Source organism: Protopterus annectens, chromosome 1.part1 (assembly GCF_019279795.1).
Source record: "Protopterus annectens isolate FY-2018-M chromosome 1.part1, PAN1.0, whole genome shotgun sequence".
In the NCBI taxonomy this organism is placed as follows: domain Eukaryota; kingdom Metazoa; phylum Chordata; order Ceratodontiformes; family Protopteridae; genus Protopterus; species Protopterus annectens.
The window spans coordinates 1309218759-1309240486 of record NC_056726.1 but is presented as its reverse complement, the minus strand read 5'-3'; the positions used below and the strand labels follow the sequence as shown (position 1 = coordinate 1309240486).

The 21728-nt window shown below is 37.8% G+C and overlaps 1 protein-coding gene across 1 annotated transcript in view; it reads right to left on the bottom strand.

Annotated features, from left to right (window-relative positions):
• The window catches only part of DYM (dymeclin), a gene marked incomplete in the record, with an annotated part of 2754049 nt that overhangs the window by 982691 nt on the left and 1749630 nt on the right, over positions 1–21728 (bottom strand). Inside the window, 1 exon segment of the mRNA XM_044081708.1 lies at positions 8799–8898. Within this exon segment, the coding sequence (XP_043937643.1) occupies positions 8799–8898 (100 nt within the window).

Genomic DNA, 21728 nt, shown 5'->3' with positions numbered 1-21728 from the left:
GTGGATAGTCCAAAGGGTAAAGCAGAGAACTGATGATGTGATCCAAACAAACAAACCCTGAAGAAATGTCTGAAGTCTGAATGAATAGGGTTGTGATGAAGAACAGGTGGAAACAAGACAGTCTGACCTGGGGGAAGAGGAAAGACCCCTGGAAAGGACTTTCCTCCATTGCCATCTGTAACCTTGATGAATGATTACCAGAACCCATTTGTCTGACAGAGTCTGTTACCAAAGAGAAAAATGGAGATTCAGACTTTCTGGAAGAAAAAAGGGGCCAGGGTGGGAGGAAGTTGCAATGTTTCTTGAACATTCATTTGGACCTGCCAGACTGTCTTTGGTTGTGGGAGGTTCAAGACTTCTCTTTGGAACTCCCACACTATTTATTCTTAAACAACTGTTTACCTGAATCTTGTTGAGACTGTTTAATCTGTTTTTGCCAAAACTGGATGAGGACATTGAAAAGTCCTTTGAAGATATGGAAAATGAAGGATGAAAAATCTTAGAGAGATTCCCTCGATCAGCTTGCCCCTTTCATCACACTTTTTGATCACCTCTGTAGCAGAGGACCCAAACACTAAATCTCTACACACAGGAGTACTTAAAATCATCTTTAATATCATCAGTGAGGTACTGAGAATGCAGTCATGCAAACCTCCTTAAAAAGTACAAGCGGCTATAACCGTGGAAGAAGTATCAATAGGATACACATAGTGCAAACAATACGTAGCAACCTGTGCAACAGAATAAACTTAAGTTATTTAAAGAAAATTTTCCTTACTGGAATCAATTGCAGATAAAACATTTTTCACACATTCACAACTTGTCAGAACTTTAGCATATGCACTTGACAATTCATAATTCTGAAAATAAAAGCTGCAGATGTATACGTTTTTTCCCAGAACTATCAATAATTTTCCCATCCTTATCAGAAAGAGTAGGACTGGAATTAAGTGCTTAGCAGCAGTTGGGTCAGCTAAAAGCTCTAAATGCTGGGTCAGGTTGGAAAATAGTGTATAGAATTTAAAAGAATGAGGAACTTTATACATCCCATCTGCCTTTTTAGGGGCAACTGGCTTAGTATCAGGAAAACTGCAGGCAGTAATATACACATCCTCTAATGCAAACAGAATAGGAAGAATGGGTGGTATGTTCTTGTAAATCCTTCTGTAACAACTCATAGTACTTTTGGGTCTATATTAGAACATAAAAAATTCAGTTCGGCGAATGGCATTTTGGGTGCACTTACATCAAATGTGCCATTCATCAAACTGTTCACACTGAGATCGCAGTACAATGAAGACTGGAAAATTTGCCCTTTCCTCACTGTAGTGTAATCTCGGAGTTGGTATACATAATTAGTGGCGGGTGTGAGGGGCGCAGCCCCCCTTACAAGAGCGGAATTTGATGAACGGCATTTCCAATGAAATGCCATTCATTGAAGTGGGTTTTCGCTGATTTAATATAGACCCATATTTTCTGAGGGACCGAGAAACCTCTGTTTTCCTACTGAAAACACTGTCTCATTCTATCAATAGTCTCAGAGAAAAAGAAACACTCACAGGGAGAATCAAACACTGAATTAGAAATATTTGTGTGTGTAGCTGTTCCTGCATCTTCCTGTTTACATTCAGAATCTTGAATATCTTAGAGAAATCCCTCCTTCTTTTACCAGAAACTACTTTAGAATAAGCATCAATAGCCAAACTCAGTAAACTACTCCTATCCAAAGGAATTTGAGGAGGAGTAAACACATGTTTGGTCTTCTGTTTCTTTCTGACAGGAAAAATAGGGCCAAGCATGTTACTGATGGCAGCAGCTGAGGTGGTTCAAACAGCTGCAGACAACGTGGTTAACCCCTGGTTCACAGTGACTGCAGGTGCTACACCAGAGGGATATGGGATAAAAGATGTGTGGTATGAGGTACAACAAATGGCCACAGCATAGTCACCCACCTGCAGATAAGACAAATTGCTAGCCTGCTGTGGTGGCAAAGGTTGTTTGCTTAACTTTTTATTTTTGGGCCTGGAAGAAGGACTGGCCATGGGCCAGCAGTCTGTTCCATGGTGAAGCTGTAAATGGTGCCTCTTTCCTGCAGAAGATAAGCAGCAATTGCAGGTAAAACTACCAGTCCACAAAAGTTTTTGACATGAAAAAAACACAGTAAAAAGCACTTTACAACACTATGTAAGCCCCACAAAGGAAAAAGAAATACAATTAATTCACATAAATTATGTTTTCTGTTGGTTTACTCTACATTTAAACTGACAGAAAAAATGAGTGCTCTGTTTAAAAGGAAGTTACAGTCTCAACACAGCCCATTAAAAAGACAACACTCCTAGCTTTAAAATAACTTTCCTGAAAAGGAAAGTAATAAAACAATAATAAACTTAAGGCAATGGAAGTTTGTTTTTTTCTCCAAAGCAAACTTATCTGACCAGAACAGGAAACTACAAGCTGACTGTCAATCTTCGAAAGCCTCAGAGAAGTGCAGTCTTTGGTGATAGTAAGCTCAGAAGGGCTTCACACTCTAACTTGTCTTTTAGTCAGTTCGGGTCTAGCTGCTCGACAATTTGGGTGCTTGGAAGGTGCCCTGAAGCTTTCGAAGCTGGCCGGCTGTTATATCCTTGGCAGAATATAACCCATACAGCTAAGGCTACTGCAGCAGTGATCAACATGATGAACATATGATGTAATATCTTTTATTGGATCAACAGAGGTTTTGCAACTACTCGAGCTTTCAAGATGGCATGAGCTCTTCATTAGAAGTTGTTAAGTTACTGATGTTCAAATTGGTGCTTAAATATCCACTTGCACCTAGAAAGGGAAGTAAATCATTTATTTCCAATTGGCTAAAAAACAGAGAACTTGAAAATTGCTAGTGTGAAAAAAATGCAGTTCAGACTAGTTTATTCCAAAAAGAAAAACAAAATAAGATAGGGTGTGCATATAAGGCTAAATACTGATGTGCAGTTTCTGAACAATGAGAGCAGAGTTGGATCATGGTCAAATGGCAGAGTAATGGACCAGACCCCCACTCTGCAGATATATCAGTGTCCCATTACTTGCTTCTCTCTCCAGTTATCATAAAACATGGTTGAAAAGCTGTCATTGTGCATGTTATTTTCTTCTTTACTTTTACAATAGTCACATAAATTTGGATTTTATTTAAAACTTTTATGAAAAATTTTACAGCAAAAACAGTGACAGCCATTTGATGAACAAAACAAAATACTCATTGAAAGCAGAGAGCAAGAGCGATAATAAACTTCTCTTCCTTTGAATCTCACATTTACTGAAAATGCATCTGGCAAACTATTAAACTATAATATATGCGTGCATGGAGTCATAGTCAAACAGCATATAGTGAAGGACTAATTAGGGGCTATCTGAAGGGTGCAGGAATATGCAAAAAGCAAACTGCGTAATGAATTTGCTAACAGCTTGGGACAGCCTACTACACAGATGTGTATCTTTTCAGGGGTAGCCCAAAAGCACTGTCTGGTGAAATGACTTGATCAGACTCAGACTATTCAAAAATGAGAGACTCAAAAGCTGCACTACAGGAAACAATTCACTAACAGCTCATTGCCTTAACTCGCCTGCACAAAGTACTAACTTACACACTTCCTGTTGTGTAGTTTATTCACAGACAAATAAACACGCTATCAACAGCCAACGAAACAAGAAAACTATGGTCAGACCCAAAGAAAGTGGTACATATGACGAAGCCCCTGTTGACTACAACTGATTCCTTCCTTTACACCATAACTACTCCGGGATGCATGATACACACACACACATACACAGATGTGACCATCATTTACAGCCCCTTCTATGGCTGTATACATTCAGGTCTTTGCTTGCAATAAAACAAAAGAACAAATATATGACTACTGACTGAGAAGTGTATTTCAGCTCACTATTTTAAGAACCAAAAAATGCATCTCACTGCACCACCCCTACCCTCACATTCTCTTAGCTCAAGAATTGGAGACAAAGACCCAACAATCAGAAACAGATTTTAAATATTTCTTTTATATATGTAGAAAGTTGCATTATCAAGCATTTTCTGAAGGAGACAAAGTCTGAAACCTCACATTCCTGACATTATTTAGTGACTGAAATCTACAACAAATTACCAGAAAGCCACAATTTTTACAAGGAACAGACCAAATCTCTTTCTTTGCTGAAGAATTCTAGACAAAGCCAAAAATGACTGGGCGTGGTCCCAAAAGGGTAGGGTTACCACCTGTCCCACTTTGCGAGGGACAGTCCCTCTTTGGGCAGTTGTGTCCTGCAAAAAAAAAAAAATGAAGAAATAGCAAATGTCCTGAGATTTTAGGGCAAAGATATTTCCTGTATTTTATGTTATAGTTGTATAAAACAGTTATTCTGCATCTGAAACACCTAAATGTTATAAAAAACAGAAAAAGCAACTAAAATGCATCAAGAATAAGCTTTTATTTAGGCAAAAAAGTGAAGTTCTGTCCTTTGTACTGGAGGTGGGTATGTTTTGCCCTGCAAAATCTGACGTTTGTACCAAAAATGTCCCACTTTGGGCATTTAAAAAGGTGGCAACCCTACAAAAGGGACACATTTTAATTACTATTTTCTGTTAACCATATAAACCCACTGGAGAAAGTGTCCCTTTTCAGGGGTGACCCAGTAATACTGTCTGAGTTGTTTGCTCACACTCACACCATAGGCAAATGGAGGTGGAAGAATTCATAGGTTTACTAGGCTAACAACCCTAAAGGGTCTTTTTAAGCCTAGCCATGCTTCCCAAATATATTTGACATGTTTTTGTAACACTCATTTTATTGGGGGGGGGGGGTATAACCTGGGTATGGGTGATCAAGCTTCCCCTTTCTAACAGGGACACAGGTGGCAGACCACTGGTAAATTTATGATTCCCCATACACCGATCCAAGCTGCACTTACTTAAATCCATGGAGAATTCTGCTTCAAATGGATGGGAAACCGGTTTCTGAGAAGTGGTAGTCTCTTGAGACACATACCTGCCTCTCCAACATTTCGTAATTATGTTGCAGATGAGGTTTAGGTCTCTAGACTGGGTGTTTCTAATGCCATTTTTTTTGTGGATGTGCAACAGGGCCATAAAGGCTGGATCTGAGGATGCTTTAAAGGCCAGGCACAGGTCATATCTCAGTAGTCCGTAGGAGACAGAATACAAGACAAGACTGTCCATGTAGGCAATGTTATCTACACCACTTATTCATTTTTGTGAAGAAGTGTTGTGGATGCTCCATTTGTTGCATATGCTTGGTCAGGTGAATACCGAAGGCACCACTGTACTCAATGACTGGTCTAATAAGAGACGATTACAACAGAACAATGACATCTTTGGACCTAAATGATGGCACACCCTTGCTTATAAACTGCAGAACACATAATGATTTCCTTACTGCTATACAGGTTTTGGACAAAGGTGATGAATACCTCGTGGTCATCTTTAGCTTGGGAGGTTACTTTTATCTCAAATTTGGCTTTGGTAAATTTAATTAGTTTCTTGATCTATTTATTTGGTTTGATGATGGAGTTCTTACCTTGCTGGGCATTGTATTTCCTATTTTTTGCTATGATGTTCTTCCTTTGTTACACAACCTACTGAACTTGAGATTCCATCAGGGTGGCTTTTTTTTAGTCTTTCCTGTGCTTATTTTGGGTAAGTATACCTTCAAGCAGCTGTACAACTGATTGACTGTAAAAGGTTTTTGTCAACTACTCCACATAGGCAACACTGTTCCATGAGTTTTGAGAGGCTTGAAATTAAGCCAGGGTGTCACTTAAAAGTAGGAGGTTTCATTGGAATAACTCTGACAAGTTCCAAAATTGCCTTGTGTCTCAGATTTTACTTTTATTTAGAAGGAAACCGCTTTATGGTCCAACCTGACTGGTGAGGATATCACACATTTGGGGATGCAACATTCCCTGATGTTAATGAGGACTATGTCAATGACGCTGTTGCCCCTAGTGGGCATATGGACTAGCAGTCCAGGCCTGCAAATTTAATGTTGTGTATGATACCCAGTTTATAGTAGAATAGATGACATGACCCATGAGTATGGTGGCTGGGTTGAATGGAAAGTGACTCAAGTTCATATAAGTAAGCGGTATGGATTTCCTGGGTCATACAGGGAGATCTACAGCTTGGAAAGATATACTGGGGGCTTTGTGTATGGTAAGCTGTATGTTCAAGTGCATCATACTGCTTGACGAGCATTGAGGTGTGATTTTTATTTATGCAAATTGAAACTCTCCACCTTCTGTCCCTTTCTGTGCAGTAGCTGGTTTAAATGTCAAAGCCTGTACTTTTTGACTACAGGAAGCAATGTGTTAATAGCTCAGAGCCTTAAGTGCTCGACAACTCTAATTCACACATGTTGCATGGACATGCATTTTCAAAACAATTAGATCTATAATGACCGAGTTTAAAACAAAAGAAAATGGGGGCTGGTCTGGAAGATTAAGGCTCCAAGCTCTTAATGAGCTGACTCAAGTGTACAGGGTTTAATATTCTTTCTATCTCATACTGTATGACTCTGAGGAAGTCACTTACTCAGAAACTCCTAACTGAGGCATTTAACAAATTCTATTGCAAAGACATAAAAAATGTAGTAAAAACAAACAAAAAACAAAAAAAAAAACATAATTTGCATATAGTTTCTCCTGACTGCTGCTGCTTAATATAGTGGAGCACATTTTACAGACTGCTTAAAAACATATCTCAGAGACTTTTCAAAGGGCTGATGCATGATCACAAGAAGGCCAACTGCACAGGCATGTAAAAGAAGAGTCAAGTGCAAGACATTATTTAAGTATTCTGGTGAATGACACTTGGGGGGGAGGGGCACATGTCCCTATATGCTCCCTCTAGCACCACCCCTGCCAGAAAATAGTTTAACAATAGCCACAAACATTTCACATTTGACTGATGTTTTGTCTCTACATTAGTATCTTGCTGCTGCACTTGTTTCCATTTCTTACATACTTATAAAAAAATACATAACTATATAACAAATATAAAATTGCCAATTAGCTGAAACACCTGGTGTTCATAAGGTCATTTGCATATATCCCATGGGCCTCTGATTCAAGAGGTTTGAGAAGTCACTCATTGGAAGTTCCAGTTTGGCTGGAGTTTTCATTTAGTTTTTACAGATTGCAAAATATCCCAAATAACAAACTAAAACAGTCACCCTAATGATAATGGACATCAGCTGGGTATAACAGCCCTGTGTTTCTTATTCTTTGTGAAACACTCTGCTTGTGCTGTGGAGGTCATAACAAGGCCAAAATATGCATATCCACAGCTAGTGGGGTTTAGCTTTATTGGCCTGAAGTTGTCCATTAAAACAATAAAATAAGTCATGGGCATTCAGTATCGCCAATTAGCTGAAACACCTGGTGTTCATAAAGGTCATTTGCATATATCCCATGGGCCTCTGATTCATGAGGTTTGAGAGGTCACTCATTGGAAGTTCCAGCTTGGCTGGAGTTTTCATTTAGTTCTTACAGATTGTTTTTTTTCTGTTTGACCTTCTCACTCATTGTTAAACTTGAACTTAAACTGCCTGCAAACTGAATGTTTATATAATGCATTATTTTCGTTATGACTCCTAATAGCATAAGTATGTTCATAGATGTGTTTTCTCAATGATCTTTCTGTTTTACCAATATAATAAAAATTGCAGGATGTACACACTGTCAAGTATACTAGTCCTTTTGTAGCACAATTACCTTGATGAAATATAACAGGTTTCGTGATAGAGGGTAAAAGACACAATGGTACATAAAAAATATTATTACATTGTGCACATTTGCCACATTTAATAGTGCCCCCTGTTGTTTAATGTTTGACTGTGGGTAGTGTGTTCAAACAAATATCTGAAGTTTTTTCCCCATTGTGTAAACAAATTCTGGCTGTCCACCTAACGCCCTTAACAGGTCACTATTAGTAGTAAAAATTACCCAGTACTACTTACCCCCAAGTTAATTACCCCAAGAAATGTACAAAATAACTTGATCCCTTCTTCACCTGAGATATGAAAAAGAATGGCCATCTGATTTTTTTTAGAGTTCTCGCAAAGGCCACATATAGTAAAACACAACTGAGAACAAAAAACAGTGACATAACATTATCCTATACATTCTGCTACAGTTTCAAATGCCTCAGTGGTTGCAAGGCTGTCAGTCTGAGCCAAAAATGCAAACATGCTAGCACTTTAGGGCAGTAGAAAAAGAACAGAAAATAGGGAAATTAAGAATTGTGACTAGTGTCTGAGAGAAAAACCAAGTACGTTTAACAAAAATATGCTTGCTTTTCCACCCTTGTTTAGTTTTACTGAAAGCCTAACCCCTGATGGCACATCCAGTAACAGTCCAGGTAGAAAACATATGTCAGCAACACAATGCAGCAAGCCCTGAAGACACAGCTATGGAAAAAAAGGAGCTCTGAATGTTAAGCTAAGGGCCTTTGTTTACTTCTGACATTGCACCACATCTACACAAAGTTATTAAAAATAAACAGTTTAGGACAGTTGAGTAAAGGCAGAAGCACACAGCAGCTGCATTTTCTTCCATAGTTTACTGATAATGGCTCAGCTACCTAGTGCCACATGACTTACAGTCAGTTTGGTACTATAAATTGGTCACAATCACTGTAAGTGGCAAAGTGGCAGAGTTCAATTACGCATAATATGCAACCTGCTAATTTTACAGCTTAAAGAATTTAAAACACAGTCTTAAAGGGAGCAAAATATCATATCAAGACTTACATAGTCAGGAAGCACAGGGTTACCCACTTCAAGAGTTCTTGATGACTGCGTAGCTTGTTCCAAGACTTTGTTGTGTTTCTTAGACAGCAAAGCGAAAAGGCTGAAAAACAACAGCGAATATATTAAACAATGTCCTAAAACTTACAAATTTTAATCATCACATATAGTAAAATTATAACTCAGAACCTGTCCAAAATAACAAGACAACTGACAGAACTGTAACATAATAGCTTACCCAGAGCTGTATTCAGAAAAGGAGACCAGCTAGTCTTGTTGCTGTTTAGACTTCTCAATGTAGGCAAACTTGATCTAACAGATGTTAAACTGGTGTCCTGGGAGTACGACAAACTGGTCCAAGACTAAGGCACTGGATTTTTCATCTACTAAAAATGTTGACAAAGAATATCTAACTAGGAAGACCCATTTTCAACTGAGTCTCAGGAAGAAAACCTCCAAAATATAACAAAAACACATGCCCAGTTTCAAATCAGGCAGTGGTTGCTAAAGTCATACTGTATCAGGAATACATGAATAAAATCTACCTGCTAGTACTAACAGTGCTTGCAGTTACAAATGCTATGAGATCTTTTGCATTCATCTGAGCTATCAAAACAGTCCTAGTAAAAAGTTTAGTGGTAAAGACTGCCTTAATAAAAAAAAATAGCATACCTCCTTATATTAAGAAGACAAATACAAAATACTGTAATAATACATGATGGGGATTAAAACAATGTTTAAAATGGAAGAAATCATATTTCACAGCCAGTAGTTACTTAATACACATGAATTCATTTTTTTCCAAAATAAACAAAAACGAAAAGCCAGGTGAGAAAACAGACCAAGTGCTAGTGTTTTATGTGTAAGACATGGCAGAATTTGTTAACATAATACTATGGCCACTGATGAAACAGCATGTGGAATTACATCTACAATACTGGGAACATGGGGACTTCCCAAAATGGCTGAACACTGATCAACAGCTTAATTTCAACTCTCCCAGTGTGAAAACATAAACAGATAAAAGGATCACTGAAACCTTAAACATGGGTAAAATTCAGTTACTTTCATGTTAAGTACACTGCCTGGATGCCAGCAAAGAAGACATTTAGAGCCCCTGAAAGAAAATCAACCAGAAAAGGTGACAAGAAAACACTGGCTGGGGAGAATCCTGCAGCTGTTTCACAAAAGGCAGTTTAAAATGCAGCTTTGGTACAAGAGATGGCTTCCAGTAATTTAGAGGAAAAATAAATCAAATGTACTCAGAGGTAACTGAAATAAATGAAACACTGAAGGAATATTTCAACTCAAATAAAAGGCTGAAAAAATTTTAACTAACTGCTTAACGGCACTACTCCTTTCTACGGTCTCTCATTCAAATTGTTTTCCTTGTTAGTTTTGCGATCATCATCGCAACTAGATCAGGCTTTTTCACTTACCTGGCCACTTAAATGATAGTTTAAATGTCAGCATTGTCAGCTGATTACTGATCAGGGCCTGTCCGCTCCGTTCCACCATAGCTACTCTTGGGCTTCACACCACTCCCCTACCCAGCCCCCAATTCCCACCCATCCCCACTATCTGCCAGTTTATAGACACAAAACCACATTCCCCACACAGTTTCCACCAACCACCTCAACCAATCCCAAAACAACAACACAATTGCAAACATTAACAAGCTCCCACCCTCCACCCACCAAGTCCTCCTACCAAACTCTATACCCCCATACTATCACCACCAACCAAACCACTGCCCACAAACCCTCAAGTAACTATGTATACCTCTCATCTATTACTACTAGCTACCCTTCAAATAAAGTACACACTAAAAACGAAAATTCCGCTGTAATAGTATCGCAGTCCCAACAATAAAGCAGAGTAGCACGAACTGGGAACTGACTGCAGAAAATACTTTTATTGTAGACCATTAAATAATAAGTTAAGCACTTTCATCTACAATGTGTAGACTTCTTCAGAACACTACATACTTCTGTCAGCTGGGTTATATACATTTCATAGACCAATCAGTGCAACTTCTCAATAAGCTTAAATAAACATTTAAAGTGCACTCGCTAAAATGAAACCTACATTTAATCTTAGTCAACATTTCTTATTCACAATATGTTATACATGTAATAAATACATTTGTATGTAAAAATCCTATGAATAATAAAAACATATGTCACATTAAAAACATTTCATCATACTATTTCATTAAGATACGTATATTTATGTAGCATTAAACTCTTGCTTCAAGAACTTGTTTAATGGAAATAAATTCATTAATACCTGGGTGTACTGCTGCATTCAGTAATATCTGCTATTTGATCTCTCTTTCACCTGATTTGGTCCTAACATTCCCTCCCCTGGGGTTAACTTTAACTTGTTCCAAAATGGCAAATTTAAATAAGTCACAATTCGGACTTGCTTCTAGGTGTCTGTACAGTGCATTTTTGTATCCTTCTTCCTAATGCTGTAATAATGATCATATATACGGTTCCTGAGGCACATATCAGTTTTTCCTACATAGTAACTCGGGCACTTTGCACATTTTGCCAAATATATCACGTGCTGTGTCCTGCAGTTACCCTTTTTGAACCTGACAAGTGTATCAGGAATACATGAATACAATTTACCTGCTAGTACTAACAGTACTTGCAGTGACAAATGCTATGAGATCTTTTGCATTCATCTGAGCTATCAATTGGAATTGCTAAGTAACAGGGTGCTATCTTCAAATATAGTGATACACTGATTGCAATTCCCACACTTCTTTGTTCCATTTTATGTCACCAAAGATTTACTTTTATATGTTCTAAATTCAAACAACTTCTTCAAGTTTGAATTCATTTTATAGACAAAGTGTGGTTTGTCCCCCAGTTTCTCCTGCACTCCTACATCGCTGTTCAAAATGTTCCAATTAGTTCCTATTATTCTCTGTACACCTATTGTATGTGGACCAAACTTTATAATACAAGCTTTATTGTTGGGACTGTGATACTATTACAGTGGAATTTTCATTTTTAGCGTGTACTTTATTCTTTGGTTGATTCCGCTGTACCATCATTTGTTTTACTAGCTACCCTTGTTACACTTTACACCATTACCTGCTACCATAATGCTCACGTAATATTTCACTCCAGCCCAAAGCTAACTTCCACCTACCAACCACACAGTAACACTCTCTTCTGCAACATCCAACCCCATTACTAAACTACTCTACCACTGATCTATACAAACTCAAATATATTAATTCCACCATACCTTCCACCAAACCCAACAGATTAACTAGACTTCTACTCAAAATTCAATCTCCATGTCTAGTCTTACAAACACAGCTCCATATTTTTGGTGATATACACCCCAACCGGGGCCCCACAGCTAATACTACCAACCTCTCTAGTCCAAACATCCAACCTGCAATTAACTGTGTAAAAAACCCTGTGGACTGGTTATACTTAGTATGAACACTAGAAGTATCTTGAACAAGACTGCCAAACTACACACCACACTCTCTGCTTACAGCCCAGACATTACACTCATTACAGAGGTCTGGCTCAAACCTGAAATTAAGGTCAATGAGATACTTCCCCCAGGTTATAATATAATCAGGGCTGTTAGAACTATCAAAAACCGTGTAGGTGTCGCCATACTATATAAGACCGTCCTAAAGGTATACCTTATATATAAAAAAAATTCCAACATTTAACAATGCAGAAACCTTATTCACCAAAATTCAAATCAATCAACAGAAGCAACTAAACCCAGTAGATATTTATAGTCCAATATGCAGATGATACTACATTGATCTGCTCAGCCCCCACACTCCAGACACTCCAGACTAAAACCAAAGAGGCCTTCTCTAATATAAAAAAAACTAGTTGCAAAACTCACAACTAATACTTAACCACAAAAAGTCTCAACTTGCGCTTTTCCACCCTACCAAAACTATTGATTCTTCTGTTATTTTCTCTAGCAATTCTGCCAATAATACCCAGTTCTCCCCAGTATCACAAGCTAAACTTCTTGGTGTAATACTTGACCAAAACCTAAAGTATGACAAACATATAGCACAAATGGTTTACTATTGGCATTTCAAATCTGCTTCGGTCGACCGTTTAGAATGTCAACCCGAAATGTTTTGTGGAATTCGGAATGCCGAAAAGTAAACCAAAGCGAAAATGAATACATCGACAACCATGGTTTGATGTATTCGACATAACAAGTGGTGACTTAAGTCACCCCCTGTTATGCACATTAACATACTGTTAACCTGCACAGTCAATAGTACATTAATTCTACTATTCTGAAGGGTGGCTATGCCCCCCCTGCACTCCACATCCCCTGCACATTAAATACACCAACTCCGAGATTGCACTACAGTGAGGAAATGGGCTAATTCCTAGTTCTTCAATGAATTGGATCTCCCTGCACATTGTTGAACCCAAATGCTCGACTTACACTACCCATTCGATGTAGTGTAGTCGATTCATTAGGGTTTGACATTCTGCTGACTTGAAAACTGCAAGTCGATCACATGCCCGTCGACTGATGCAGTTTCAAGGTTTTCAGTGTAAACCAGCACAAACCATATCCAAAGTCCATAAAAAACTTAGAAACCTATACCACTGCAAAAACTATCTAAACATAGACACCAAAATTACTATATCCAGAACTCACCTCCTCTCTACATTGCTCTATGCATCCCCTGTATTAACAAATGTTAACAAGACAGACCTACACAAATTGTTCATTATAATAAAATAGCCAAATTTGCAACCAGCTCTAATTTCTGCTCCCACCACTGTCACTCACTAAAACAACTAGGTTGGCTAGAACTCCCCAACTTACTAAACTATAACCAACTCACCATGGCTCAGTACTTGCTGTACCACTCAAACAAGATTCCTGATCTCTCAGTCTTACTCAACTTTCACAATTCTGCTCGCCAGCTTAGATCCACAAACAAAGCTCTTCTTGAAGTAGTTAAGTGTAGACACAGCACTGGAGAATCCTTCTACTCCTACACAGTTGCTAAAATGTTGAATTCTCTTCCACCAAACATCAGATTGCAAAACACTAGCCTCACATTTAAAACACAATTAAAAGCCCACCTCAGTCTCATTTGGCAATGTACCTGTAACTGACCACAGCTAGCCCTACTACCACCATTCAGATAAATCTTCCTCTGGCACTACTCAAAGGTCAAAAACATAAAAACTACCATAATGAACTGTATTTTTAAGTTAATGCTTATAACCGTATATAGTAATACTGTGCCTTCTTACTCAAAATCATTTTGTGTTTTACTACTGTATACTCTATATATTGTACAATTCTGTAACTTCTCATCATACTATGCCATGATATACTATTGCTTACTCTATTGTTTATTTGCTCTATTAATTTGCACTCGTCTCTGACTTTTGCAGTTTTATCATATATGTGGAGCTGCTGTATTTTTGTATTTTTATGACTGTCACGTATGTGGAGCTTTTCTCCTCGGGTCTGTGCTGAAAATGGGTACCTGACTGCCCAGTCAGACCAACCCGGTAATCAAATATAAAATAAAATAATAACTAAGCTAACTATTCAGATGAACTGACGAAACTGCAAAAAATAGAGGTTGAACTAAAGAAAAGTGTGGCTGAGTATGAGGCTTCTTAACATGAGATGCTTCAAAAATGCAAACGTTAGGGGATAGAACATACAGAGAAAACCTGAGATTATTTCGATACCGCAAAAACTGGAAGAAGCAAACTTTATTCATTTTATGAAAGCACAAATAAGCAACTGGACTGGCATTCCACAGCAGGAGAAGTTAACTGAAAGGGCACGGTACGTTCCCAAACTGGGCCATGAGAAAGCAGCCAAGACCTAAATTATTAAACACGCAATCATATACACGGAAAGAGTTCCTGACAAAACTGTGACAGAAAAGTTTTAAAAATTGGACACAGCAGTGTGTTTGTGGAAAAGATTACTCACTGAAAATCAAGCAGAAGAGAAGCAAATTTATCCCAGCAATCAGAGAATGCCAACATGCAGGTGTGAGATTCAAAATGGTGTATCCAGCTGTCTTCAAAATATTTTTTTCAATGAGGGTCAACATTTTTGGATGCAGGACTGACTAAGAAAGAAATAAAACAAGGCTGTCCAACAATAAGAGAGACACCAAACAGAAGGAAACTCTCCTTTTTGTTCTTCTAATAATAAAACTCATAGAGAGCCTTTGCCAATGAAACCTTTTCAAATAATTCAAAGGAATCTGATGTTGGGAGATTTAAATGAACAAGAAAAAGACCAGCAACACCAAAATTAGTGAATAAATGGGGGGACTATAAAGCATCAATCATATCTGTGAAATATGGATTTGTAAGATAAAGTAGATGAGGAAGACTGGACCTTTGATGATTTTGCTAATTTGTGGGTACACTGTAAAGTATATACCTCGCTTTATGTCATTAATGTTTAGGAAGACACTAAAAAGGAAACATTTAACTAAGTAAAAAATGTACATCTTACTGGTATGTTTATACATTGCATGATATAAACTGCATGTAGTAAAGCAGTTTTGTACAGTGTGTAGTCAGAGGTACTTTAAATGTGGGGGAGTGTTTAGTAATAGTTGTATGTGTTAAAGATATTAAAGTAAAGTACTTTTTTAGTTGTAAGAAATACAGGCTTTACGATGTAACAGGAGAAGAAAGGCTGGAAAGAAGCAAGTTTAAGAATAATCTGTGATCTTAGGCTTCTGGAGTCGGGAGTGTAAAACTGCAATTATTATACTATATGTAGAATTAAGATAATTTCTCTTATATTTACAAGGTTGAGTGTCCAGATCCTGATTAATTCCCTTGGCTTAATCTATACACAAGAATCCTTGGCTTAATCTATACACAAGAATTTTTGTAAGCAAGTAGGTTTGAAAAAATAAGAAATTATGAAAGCTGTGAAAAATGCTACGGTTCTTGCAACTGCAAATATATTAGCTTTCTTTCCATAACAAAATATTTTCAGTGGGAGTCCAGATGTTTGGATACGAGAATTCTCTACATTTTGTTTTCAGTGAACTTTACACAGATTCATTGATGCATCTACAGAGTTCACAGCTGTTTTTTCTCATTGTTCTCTGCCTTCACATGGAGACAAGACAAGGTGCAAATAATCTTGAAAGTTATAAGCATTCTTTGGAGAAGGAAAAGCAACATTTAAAGGTACAATGGCAAGCAGATCAGTGAAAAATACAGTTTGAAATTATTGCAAGTGAATAACAAATAGCAGGCTCCTTAGCAGCCTTAATGCATGCTTTAATGGAACAGTGTACAGCTTTTTTATTTAAAGATAGCCAGTGCAGTTTTTCTTAGGGCTATATATTGACATTTTCTGAAACCATACAAGCTGTTTTTCATGTCTGGTAGGAGAAGAGAGATAAGAAAAGAAAATACAGTAGTCAGTGTAATGGGAAGACAGGCTGTAAAATGCCCTTTAGCCTGGGTAACCTTCAGTTTAGTTTAAGTAATGCCGATTGGGGTAACTGTTCCTATATGGAGGATTAAGTTTCATTCTTTGAAGATATACAAAGTTGTGTGCGTTTGTTCTGTTGTTACTAGGCGATGGGGTGTTTTGAAAATGTATTTAGCTTTTTGGTTGAGATTTTCCTTAAAATAAAACATCTTGAAAAATGTGACATTGGTTCAAATACAGATAAGAAAAAAAACTTTATAAAAGTCCAGCACTAAAAATCATTCCATGCAACTATGTTCCAAGTAGGTCACTGTGATCCAGTGACCAAAAACTCCTGTCTGTCTACAAACCTAACAAATCTGCTGGGCATTGTACAAGGATTATAACCGTACAATGTTACTATGGTCTGGAACTCCTTACCTGTATCCATCAGGTCTATACCCTCCATCTCATTTTTCATAACCACTCAAAGATTTCTAGCTAAAACATGGCTCTGTTTGTGCATAAAACCAGGATAGACTATATTCCTAAATGTGAACAAGTATCTTTTCATTCCTTATACCTCCCTTACTCTTCCCTCTTCACTTACTTCATTACTGCTATCAAATTCTCTTCACTTAACTTCATTACTGCTATCAAATTCTCTTCTTGACTATCTGTCTAAATATACCATAAGCCTGTTTTCCCTCACTTCATATTGCAATTCCTGTTTGTATTAGACTAACTTACCTCTAAAACTTCCATAAATATTAAATGATTGTCATATAACTTGTACAGATTCTTAACCAATGTTTTTTATATTATCACTAATTTGTGATAATTATTTAAACTGCAGATGCTTTTGTTTTATTTCTGAAGACTGTAAAATTATTGTTCTTAAAATGCTTTGTAATAATTTTGGAGCTTTATTCCACGGACCTCCACTGAAAACGGACTTCTGCCTAGTTGGACTTTCTTGCTAAACAAATGTCAATAAAGAAATAAATGAATAAAACATCAGTTTGTACAGTAAGACAAAAGTTGGAAATACACATTCAAAAACAGTAATGTGTAATAGGTGGGAACAATATCTTTTTCATGACAAAGAAAGGATTCCTGGATGGACATTCAGCAGAATATCTTGGCCAAACAAAAAGGGGAGGAGTAGTAATACTGATTGGCCTCAGGACTCCAACAGTGATAGAAAAGAAGAAAAAAAGACAATAATGGTAGATTTGGGGTAGTAAGGGACTATTAGCAAGGGAAGAGGATTGCGATGGCATGTAACTATATTCCACCAAAACTGCTATTATGAAGCTTAAGAAAATTTTGGGAGAAATAATCAGTACAGAATATTACTTATAGGTGGGGAGTGGAACTTGATTTGTAGTACAGGTGATATATTAAGGGCACCTAGAAGGGAAAATATACCAAAAGAGGGTAGATATATGAAAAAAAATTATGAATAATCTTTGGTATGGGAGATGTGAATTCAGCAGTACGCACTCAGAATTGGCATATTATTCCCCCAATGTACAATAACTGGGCTAGACTGGGTATAAATTGTATTTCACAGGAGCATATACATTTAACTGAAAACTTTGACACATATCTAGTTACTGTTTCAGATTATCTACCAATAAAAACTAAAATAAAATGTAGGTTAATGAAATAAAAATGAGACACTGGAGCTTTCCCACCTACCTGTTAAAAAGAGAAATTTAAGGAATGGGTAGTGGAAATTACTTGAGCGCTATTAGGAAATACAGAAATTTCTTCAGAAGTGATAGCTAGTGAGTGGGTAAAATGAAAACCCAGTTCCATACACTTCCATCTACTCGCATATTCTTGACACTTCATTTACATTAGACCATAGGTTAATCATTTTTTTTTTTTTGTTTTTTTTTTTTTTGCCTGAAGACCGTGGCCAACTGGATTCCTAAATACCTATGACAATTATGTTTCCATGACAGCACATACTGCCTCCCAAGCTTCTCAGAAGGTTTGGAATTTACCACCACCACCCTGTTTTTTCAAAAAATTATTTTATAACCGGCCAAACATCCAAACTCTTGCAATATGGAAAACAGCTTAAGGAGGTACTTTTCTAATCTGTTAAGAAAACAAATCATCAGCATACAATCTAAACTTACCTCCTTGCACCCTACTCAATCCTCAAAGCTTCATCTAGAAGCTCCAAAATGGAGGGTAATCAAAAAGGGGAACAGTGGACAAACCCTATTTTGTACCAATCTCCAGAGGATACTTTTTTGAAAGCTCTGCATTAACATCTGCACGTTCTACACCATTGTGATAAATTCCCCTCAACAGCTTTACTACATCTTCTGTAAATCTGAAATACTTCAAGTTCATAAACAAGAGCACCCAGAAAACTCTGTCAACAGCATCCAAGCTCATCATAAGTAGACACTTTAATCTGTTGGCTTCCTTTATAATCAAAATAATACATACCATCAAAATATATGATGCCAAATGTTTGTCTTTTGAGGTGAACCCATACTGATGCAAATTTATCAACCTATCTACACTTGGCATTATTTACCAAGCAACTCCATGAAAATATTATAGTCCTGATACAAGTGAAATAATTCTGCATGACTCATGGTACATTGTGGATGCTGCGAAGAGCACTTTTGGCTAGCATCAACAATTGAAACAATACTAATTTCATGAACTTTAATCATACTTTGACTTAGGAATGGGCTTCATTCCCGTCATGTTATTAGGAACCTAAAAGACCTGAAGAAATTAAACTGAGAAAAAACATTTCACTTCTTTTAGTATGGTCACAATCACTGTCCTTTCCCAAGAGGGTGGTGGCTCTCTCTTCTAAACTAGAACCTCATTTAAAACCCTAAATAACATCACCTATAGCTGTTCAAACTACTAGATGATTAAAGCTAAAATTGGATTAAATACAATCTAAATTTAGAGACACATTAATTACAGAATCCAATTCCTTTTGGGTTACTGGCCTCATAAGGTCCTGCACTTCCTTCAGACCCAATCTGGGCAGCAGTATTCATTCTAGCAATTGCTCAACACCTAACAGTACCTGCCCATTACTGAGTAGAGCCCTGTGGAGCAATCCCTGAAAAGTCAGAATCTTTTCAGGAACCCAGGTGATCAAGCGACTATGATGCTTCCACACACGTACAACCACAGGTTCACATATCGTTATCCACACTGGAACTTTCTCACAACCTTCTTGCTGTTCAGACAACATGAGAGAAAGCTTCATCTCTTTCTGACTTGGACTTTTTGTCAGAATACAGGCATTGCAATGTAATAGTTGTATATAAAGATTTTCTTCTTGGTCTGAAAATTCCAGTGCTGACAAAAGTTTGCTTCAGATTTCCCGTCTGTAGATTCATCTTTTCCAGACTTTTATCTATGATGAAAGTGGTTTTCAGTGGGAGCAGAGTGAAATTCCTACGGCCCTGACAATGTGTTTTGTTCCTGTTGAATACACCTGACTTTGCAGATGCTCTTCCTGTATTGCCCTGTTTTAGAGAATGCTTTTCTCACTGTGTATAGCTGACCTGATAGTCACTCTCCTAGTCCTAGCAAGTTTGACAGGTTATACAGGGTATCTCAGACTTATAAGTATTTTTTTTTTCTTATCCTAGAGCAGATTGAATGGATTACTGCTGTTAATCCCATTCCCTCTGTAAAAGGATGGGAATACACTGGATAAGATGGGGGAAGAAAATGTTAACATTCAGGATTTTAAACTGTTTAGCTCTTAGGCTAACGTTTTTAGCTTTATTTTTTGAGAAGATGCAGCAGTTATAATTAACATGTTTTTCTTCAGAGAGAAACTATTCTTTCAATGCCTCTGTAAAGTACAGTTGTGTACACTTACCATAAATGTAGATGCTCAAGTGTATTCACTGTTGCAGTCATTACATTTGGGTAATCCTTCTGGCAGGTTGCCCTCAGCTGGCCTGAATTCCAAAGTCTTGGGTCCTGCATCGGCTGCTATCGCCCCTTCTCTGACGTCAGGTCGTCAGGGGTATAAAAGAAGAAGCCAATGCCATTTTCTTCAGTTTTTCTTGCCCCAGATGTCAGGTGCCCCCAAAAAGGGTAGCCAAACTTTATTTATATATATATATATATATATATATATATATATATATATATATATCTATATATATATATTCAGAAATACACCAGTATAAATTTTACCTTCATCTATCAGCAAATACATCACATAGGTAGTGTAAATCAGAGAAGGAAAGATAAGATCCAAAAGAAAAAAGGGGGAAGGCGGTTGGGTAACCTGGACTGCAACAGTAAATACACTCGAACATCTACATTTATGGTAAGTGTATACAACTGTACTATGTTCTTCCTGTTTCACTGTTGCAGTCATTACATTTGGGTAGAGTTCCAAAGCTATAGTTGGGAGGCTGGAACTAGACAGCAGTAGGAGCGGCTATGAGGCCCTGCAGAACTGCAGTGGCAAAGCCTGCCCTGGATTTAGAGTAGAGTGGCAGATGATAATGCTTTGTAAAGGTGTGCACTGAACTCCAAGTAGCCACCTCTAAAATGTCTCTGGGTGGTACTCCCCTGAGAAAGGTTGCTGAGGTGGCTGCAGCTCTGGTGGAATAAGGCCTAATGCCCTTAGGCACTGGCTTGCCATGGTCTAAGTAGCAGAAACGAATGCAGTGGCCTAACCACTTAGAAATAGTCTGCTTTGAGATAAGGCTTTCCTTGTGATCCTACAGCATATGCCACTAGTAATTGCTCTGTCTTCCTGAAAGCTTTGGTTCTGTCCAAGTAGAATTTAAGCTGTCTGCGTATGTCCAAAGAACGCAGAATTCTCTCCCCCTTGTTCTGTGGATTTGGGTAAAAGGTTGGCAGATGGATGGCTTGGTTAAGAGCCACACTGGACACTACTTTAGGCATAAATGCTGGGTTTTTCCTCAGGGAGACCCTGTCTGGATGAAAAACGATGACAGGTTCCACAGCCATGAGCGCCTGTAGCTCTGAAACACGTCTTGCAGAAGTAATTGCTAAGAGCAGAGCTGTTTTCCAAGATAAAAACTTCATATCAGCAGTAGCAGCTGGCTCAAAAGGAGGCAGGGTGAGTTTTTCCAAGACACAGTTGAGGTTCCATGCTGGTACTGATAGTCTCCTTGGGGGCTTTAAATTTTTGGCTCCTCTGAGGTACTGCCTTAATAACGGGTGAGAAAAAAGTGGTGGCTCTGTACTGTAATGAGCCGAAATGGCAGAGGCATGAATTTTAATTGATGAAAAAAATAGGCCTTTGTCCAGCATCTCAGTTAAGTATTGCAAAATCTGGGGAATATTTGGTACCGCTGAATCAGTTCCTTGTGTCTGGTTCCAGGCACAGAATCTATTCCATTTTCCAGCATAAGACTTTCTAGTACTAGGCCTTCTGGCTTCTAGAATGACATTCATCACAGCTTTACTGAGTGGTGTTTTTTGTATGACTACATT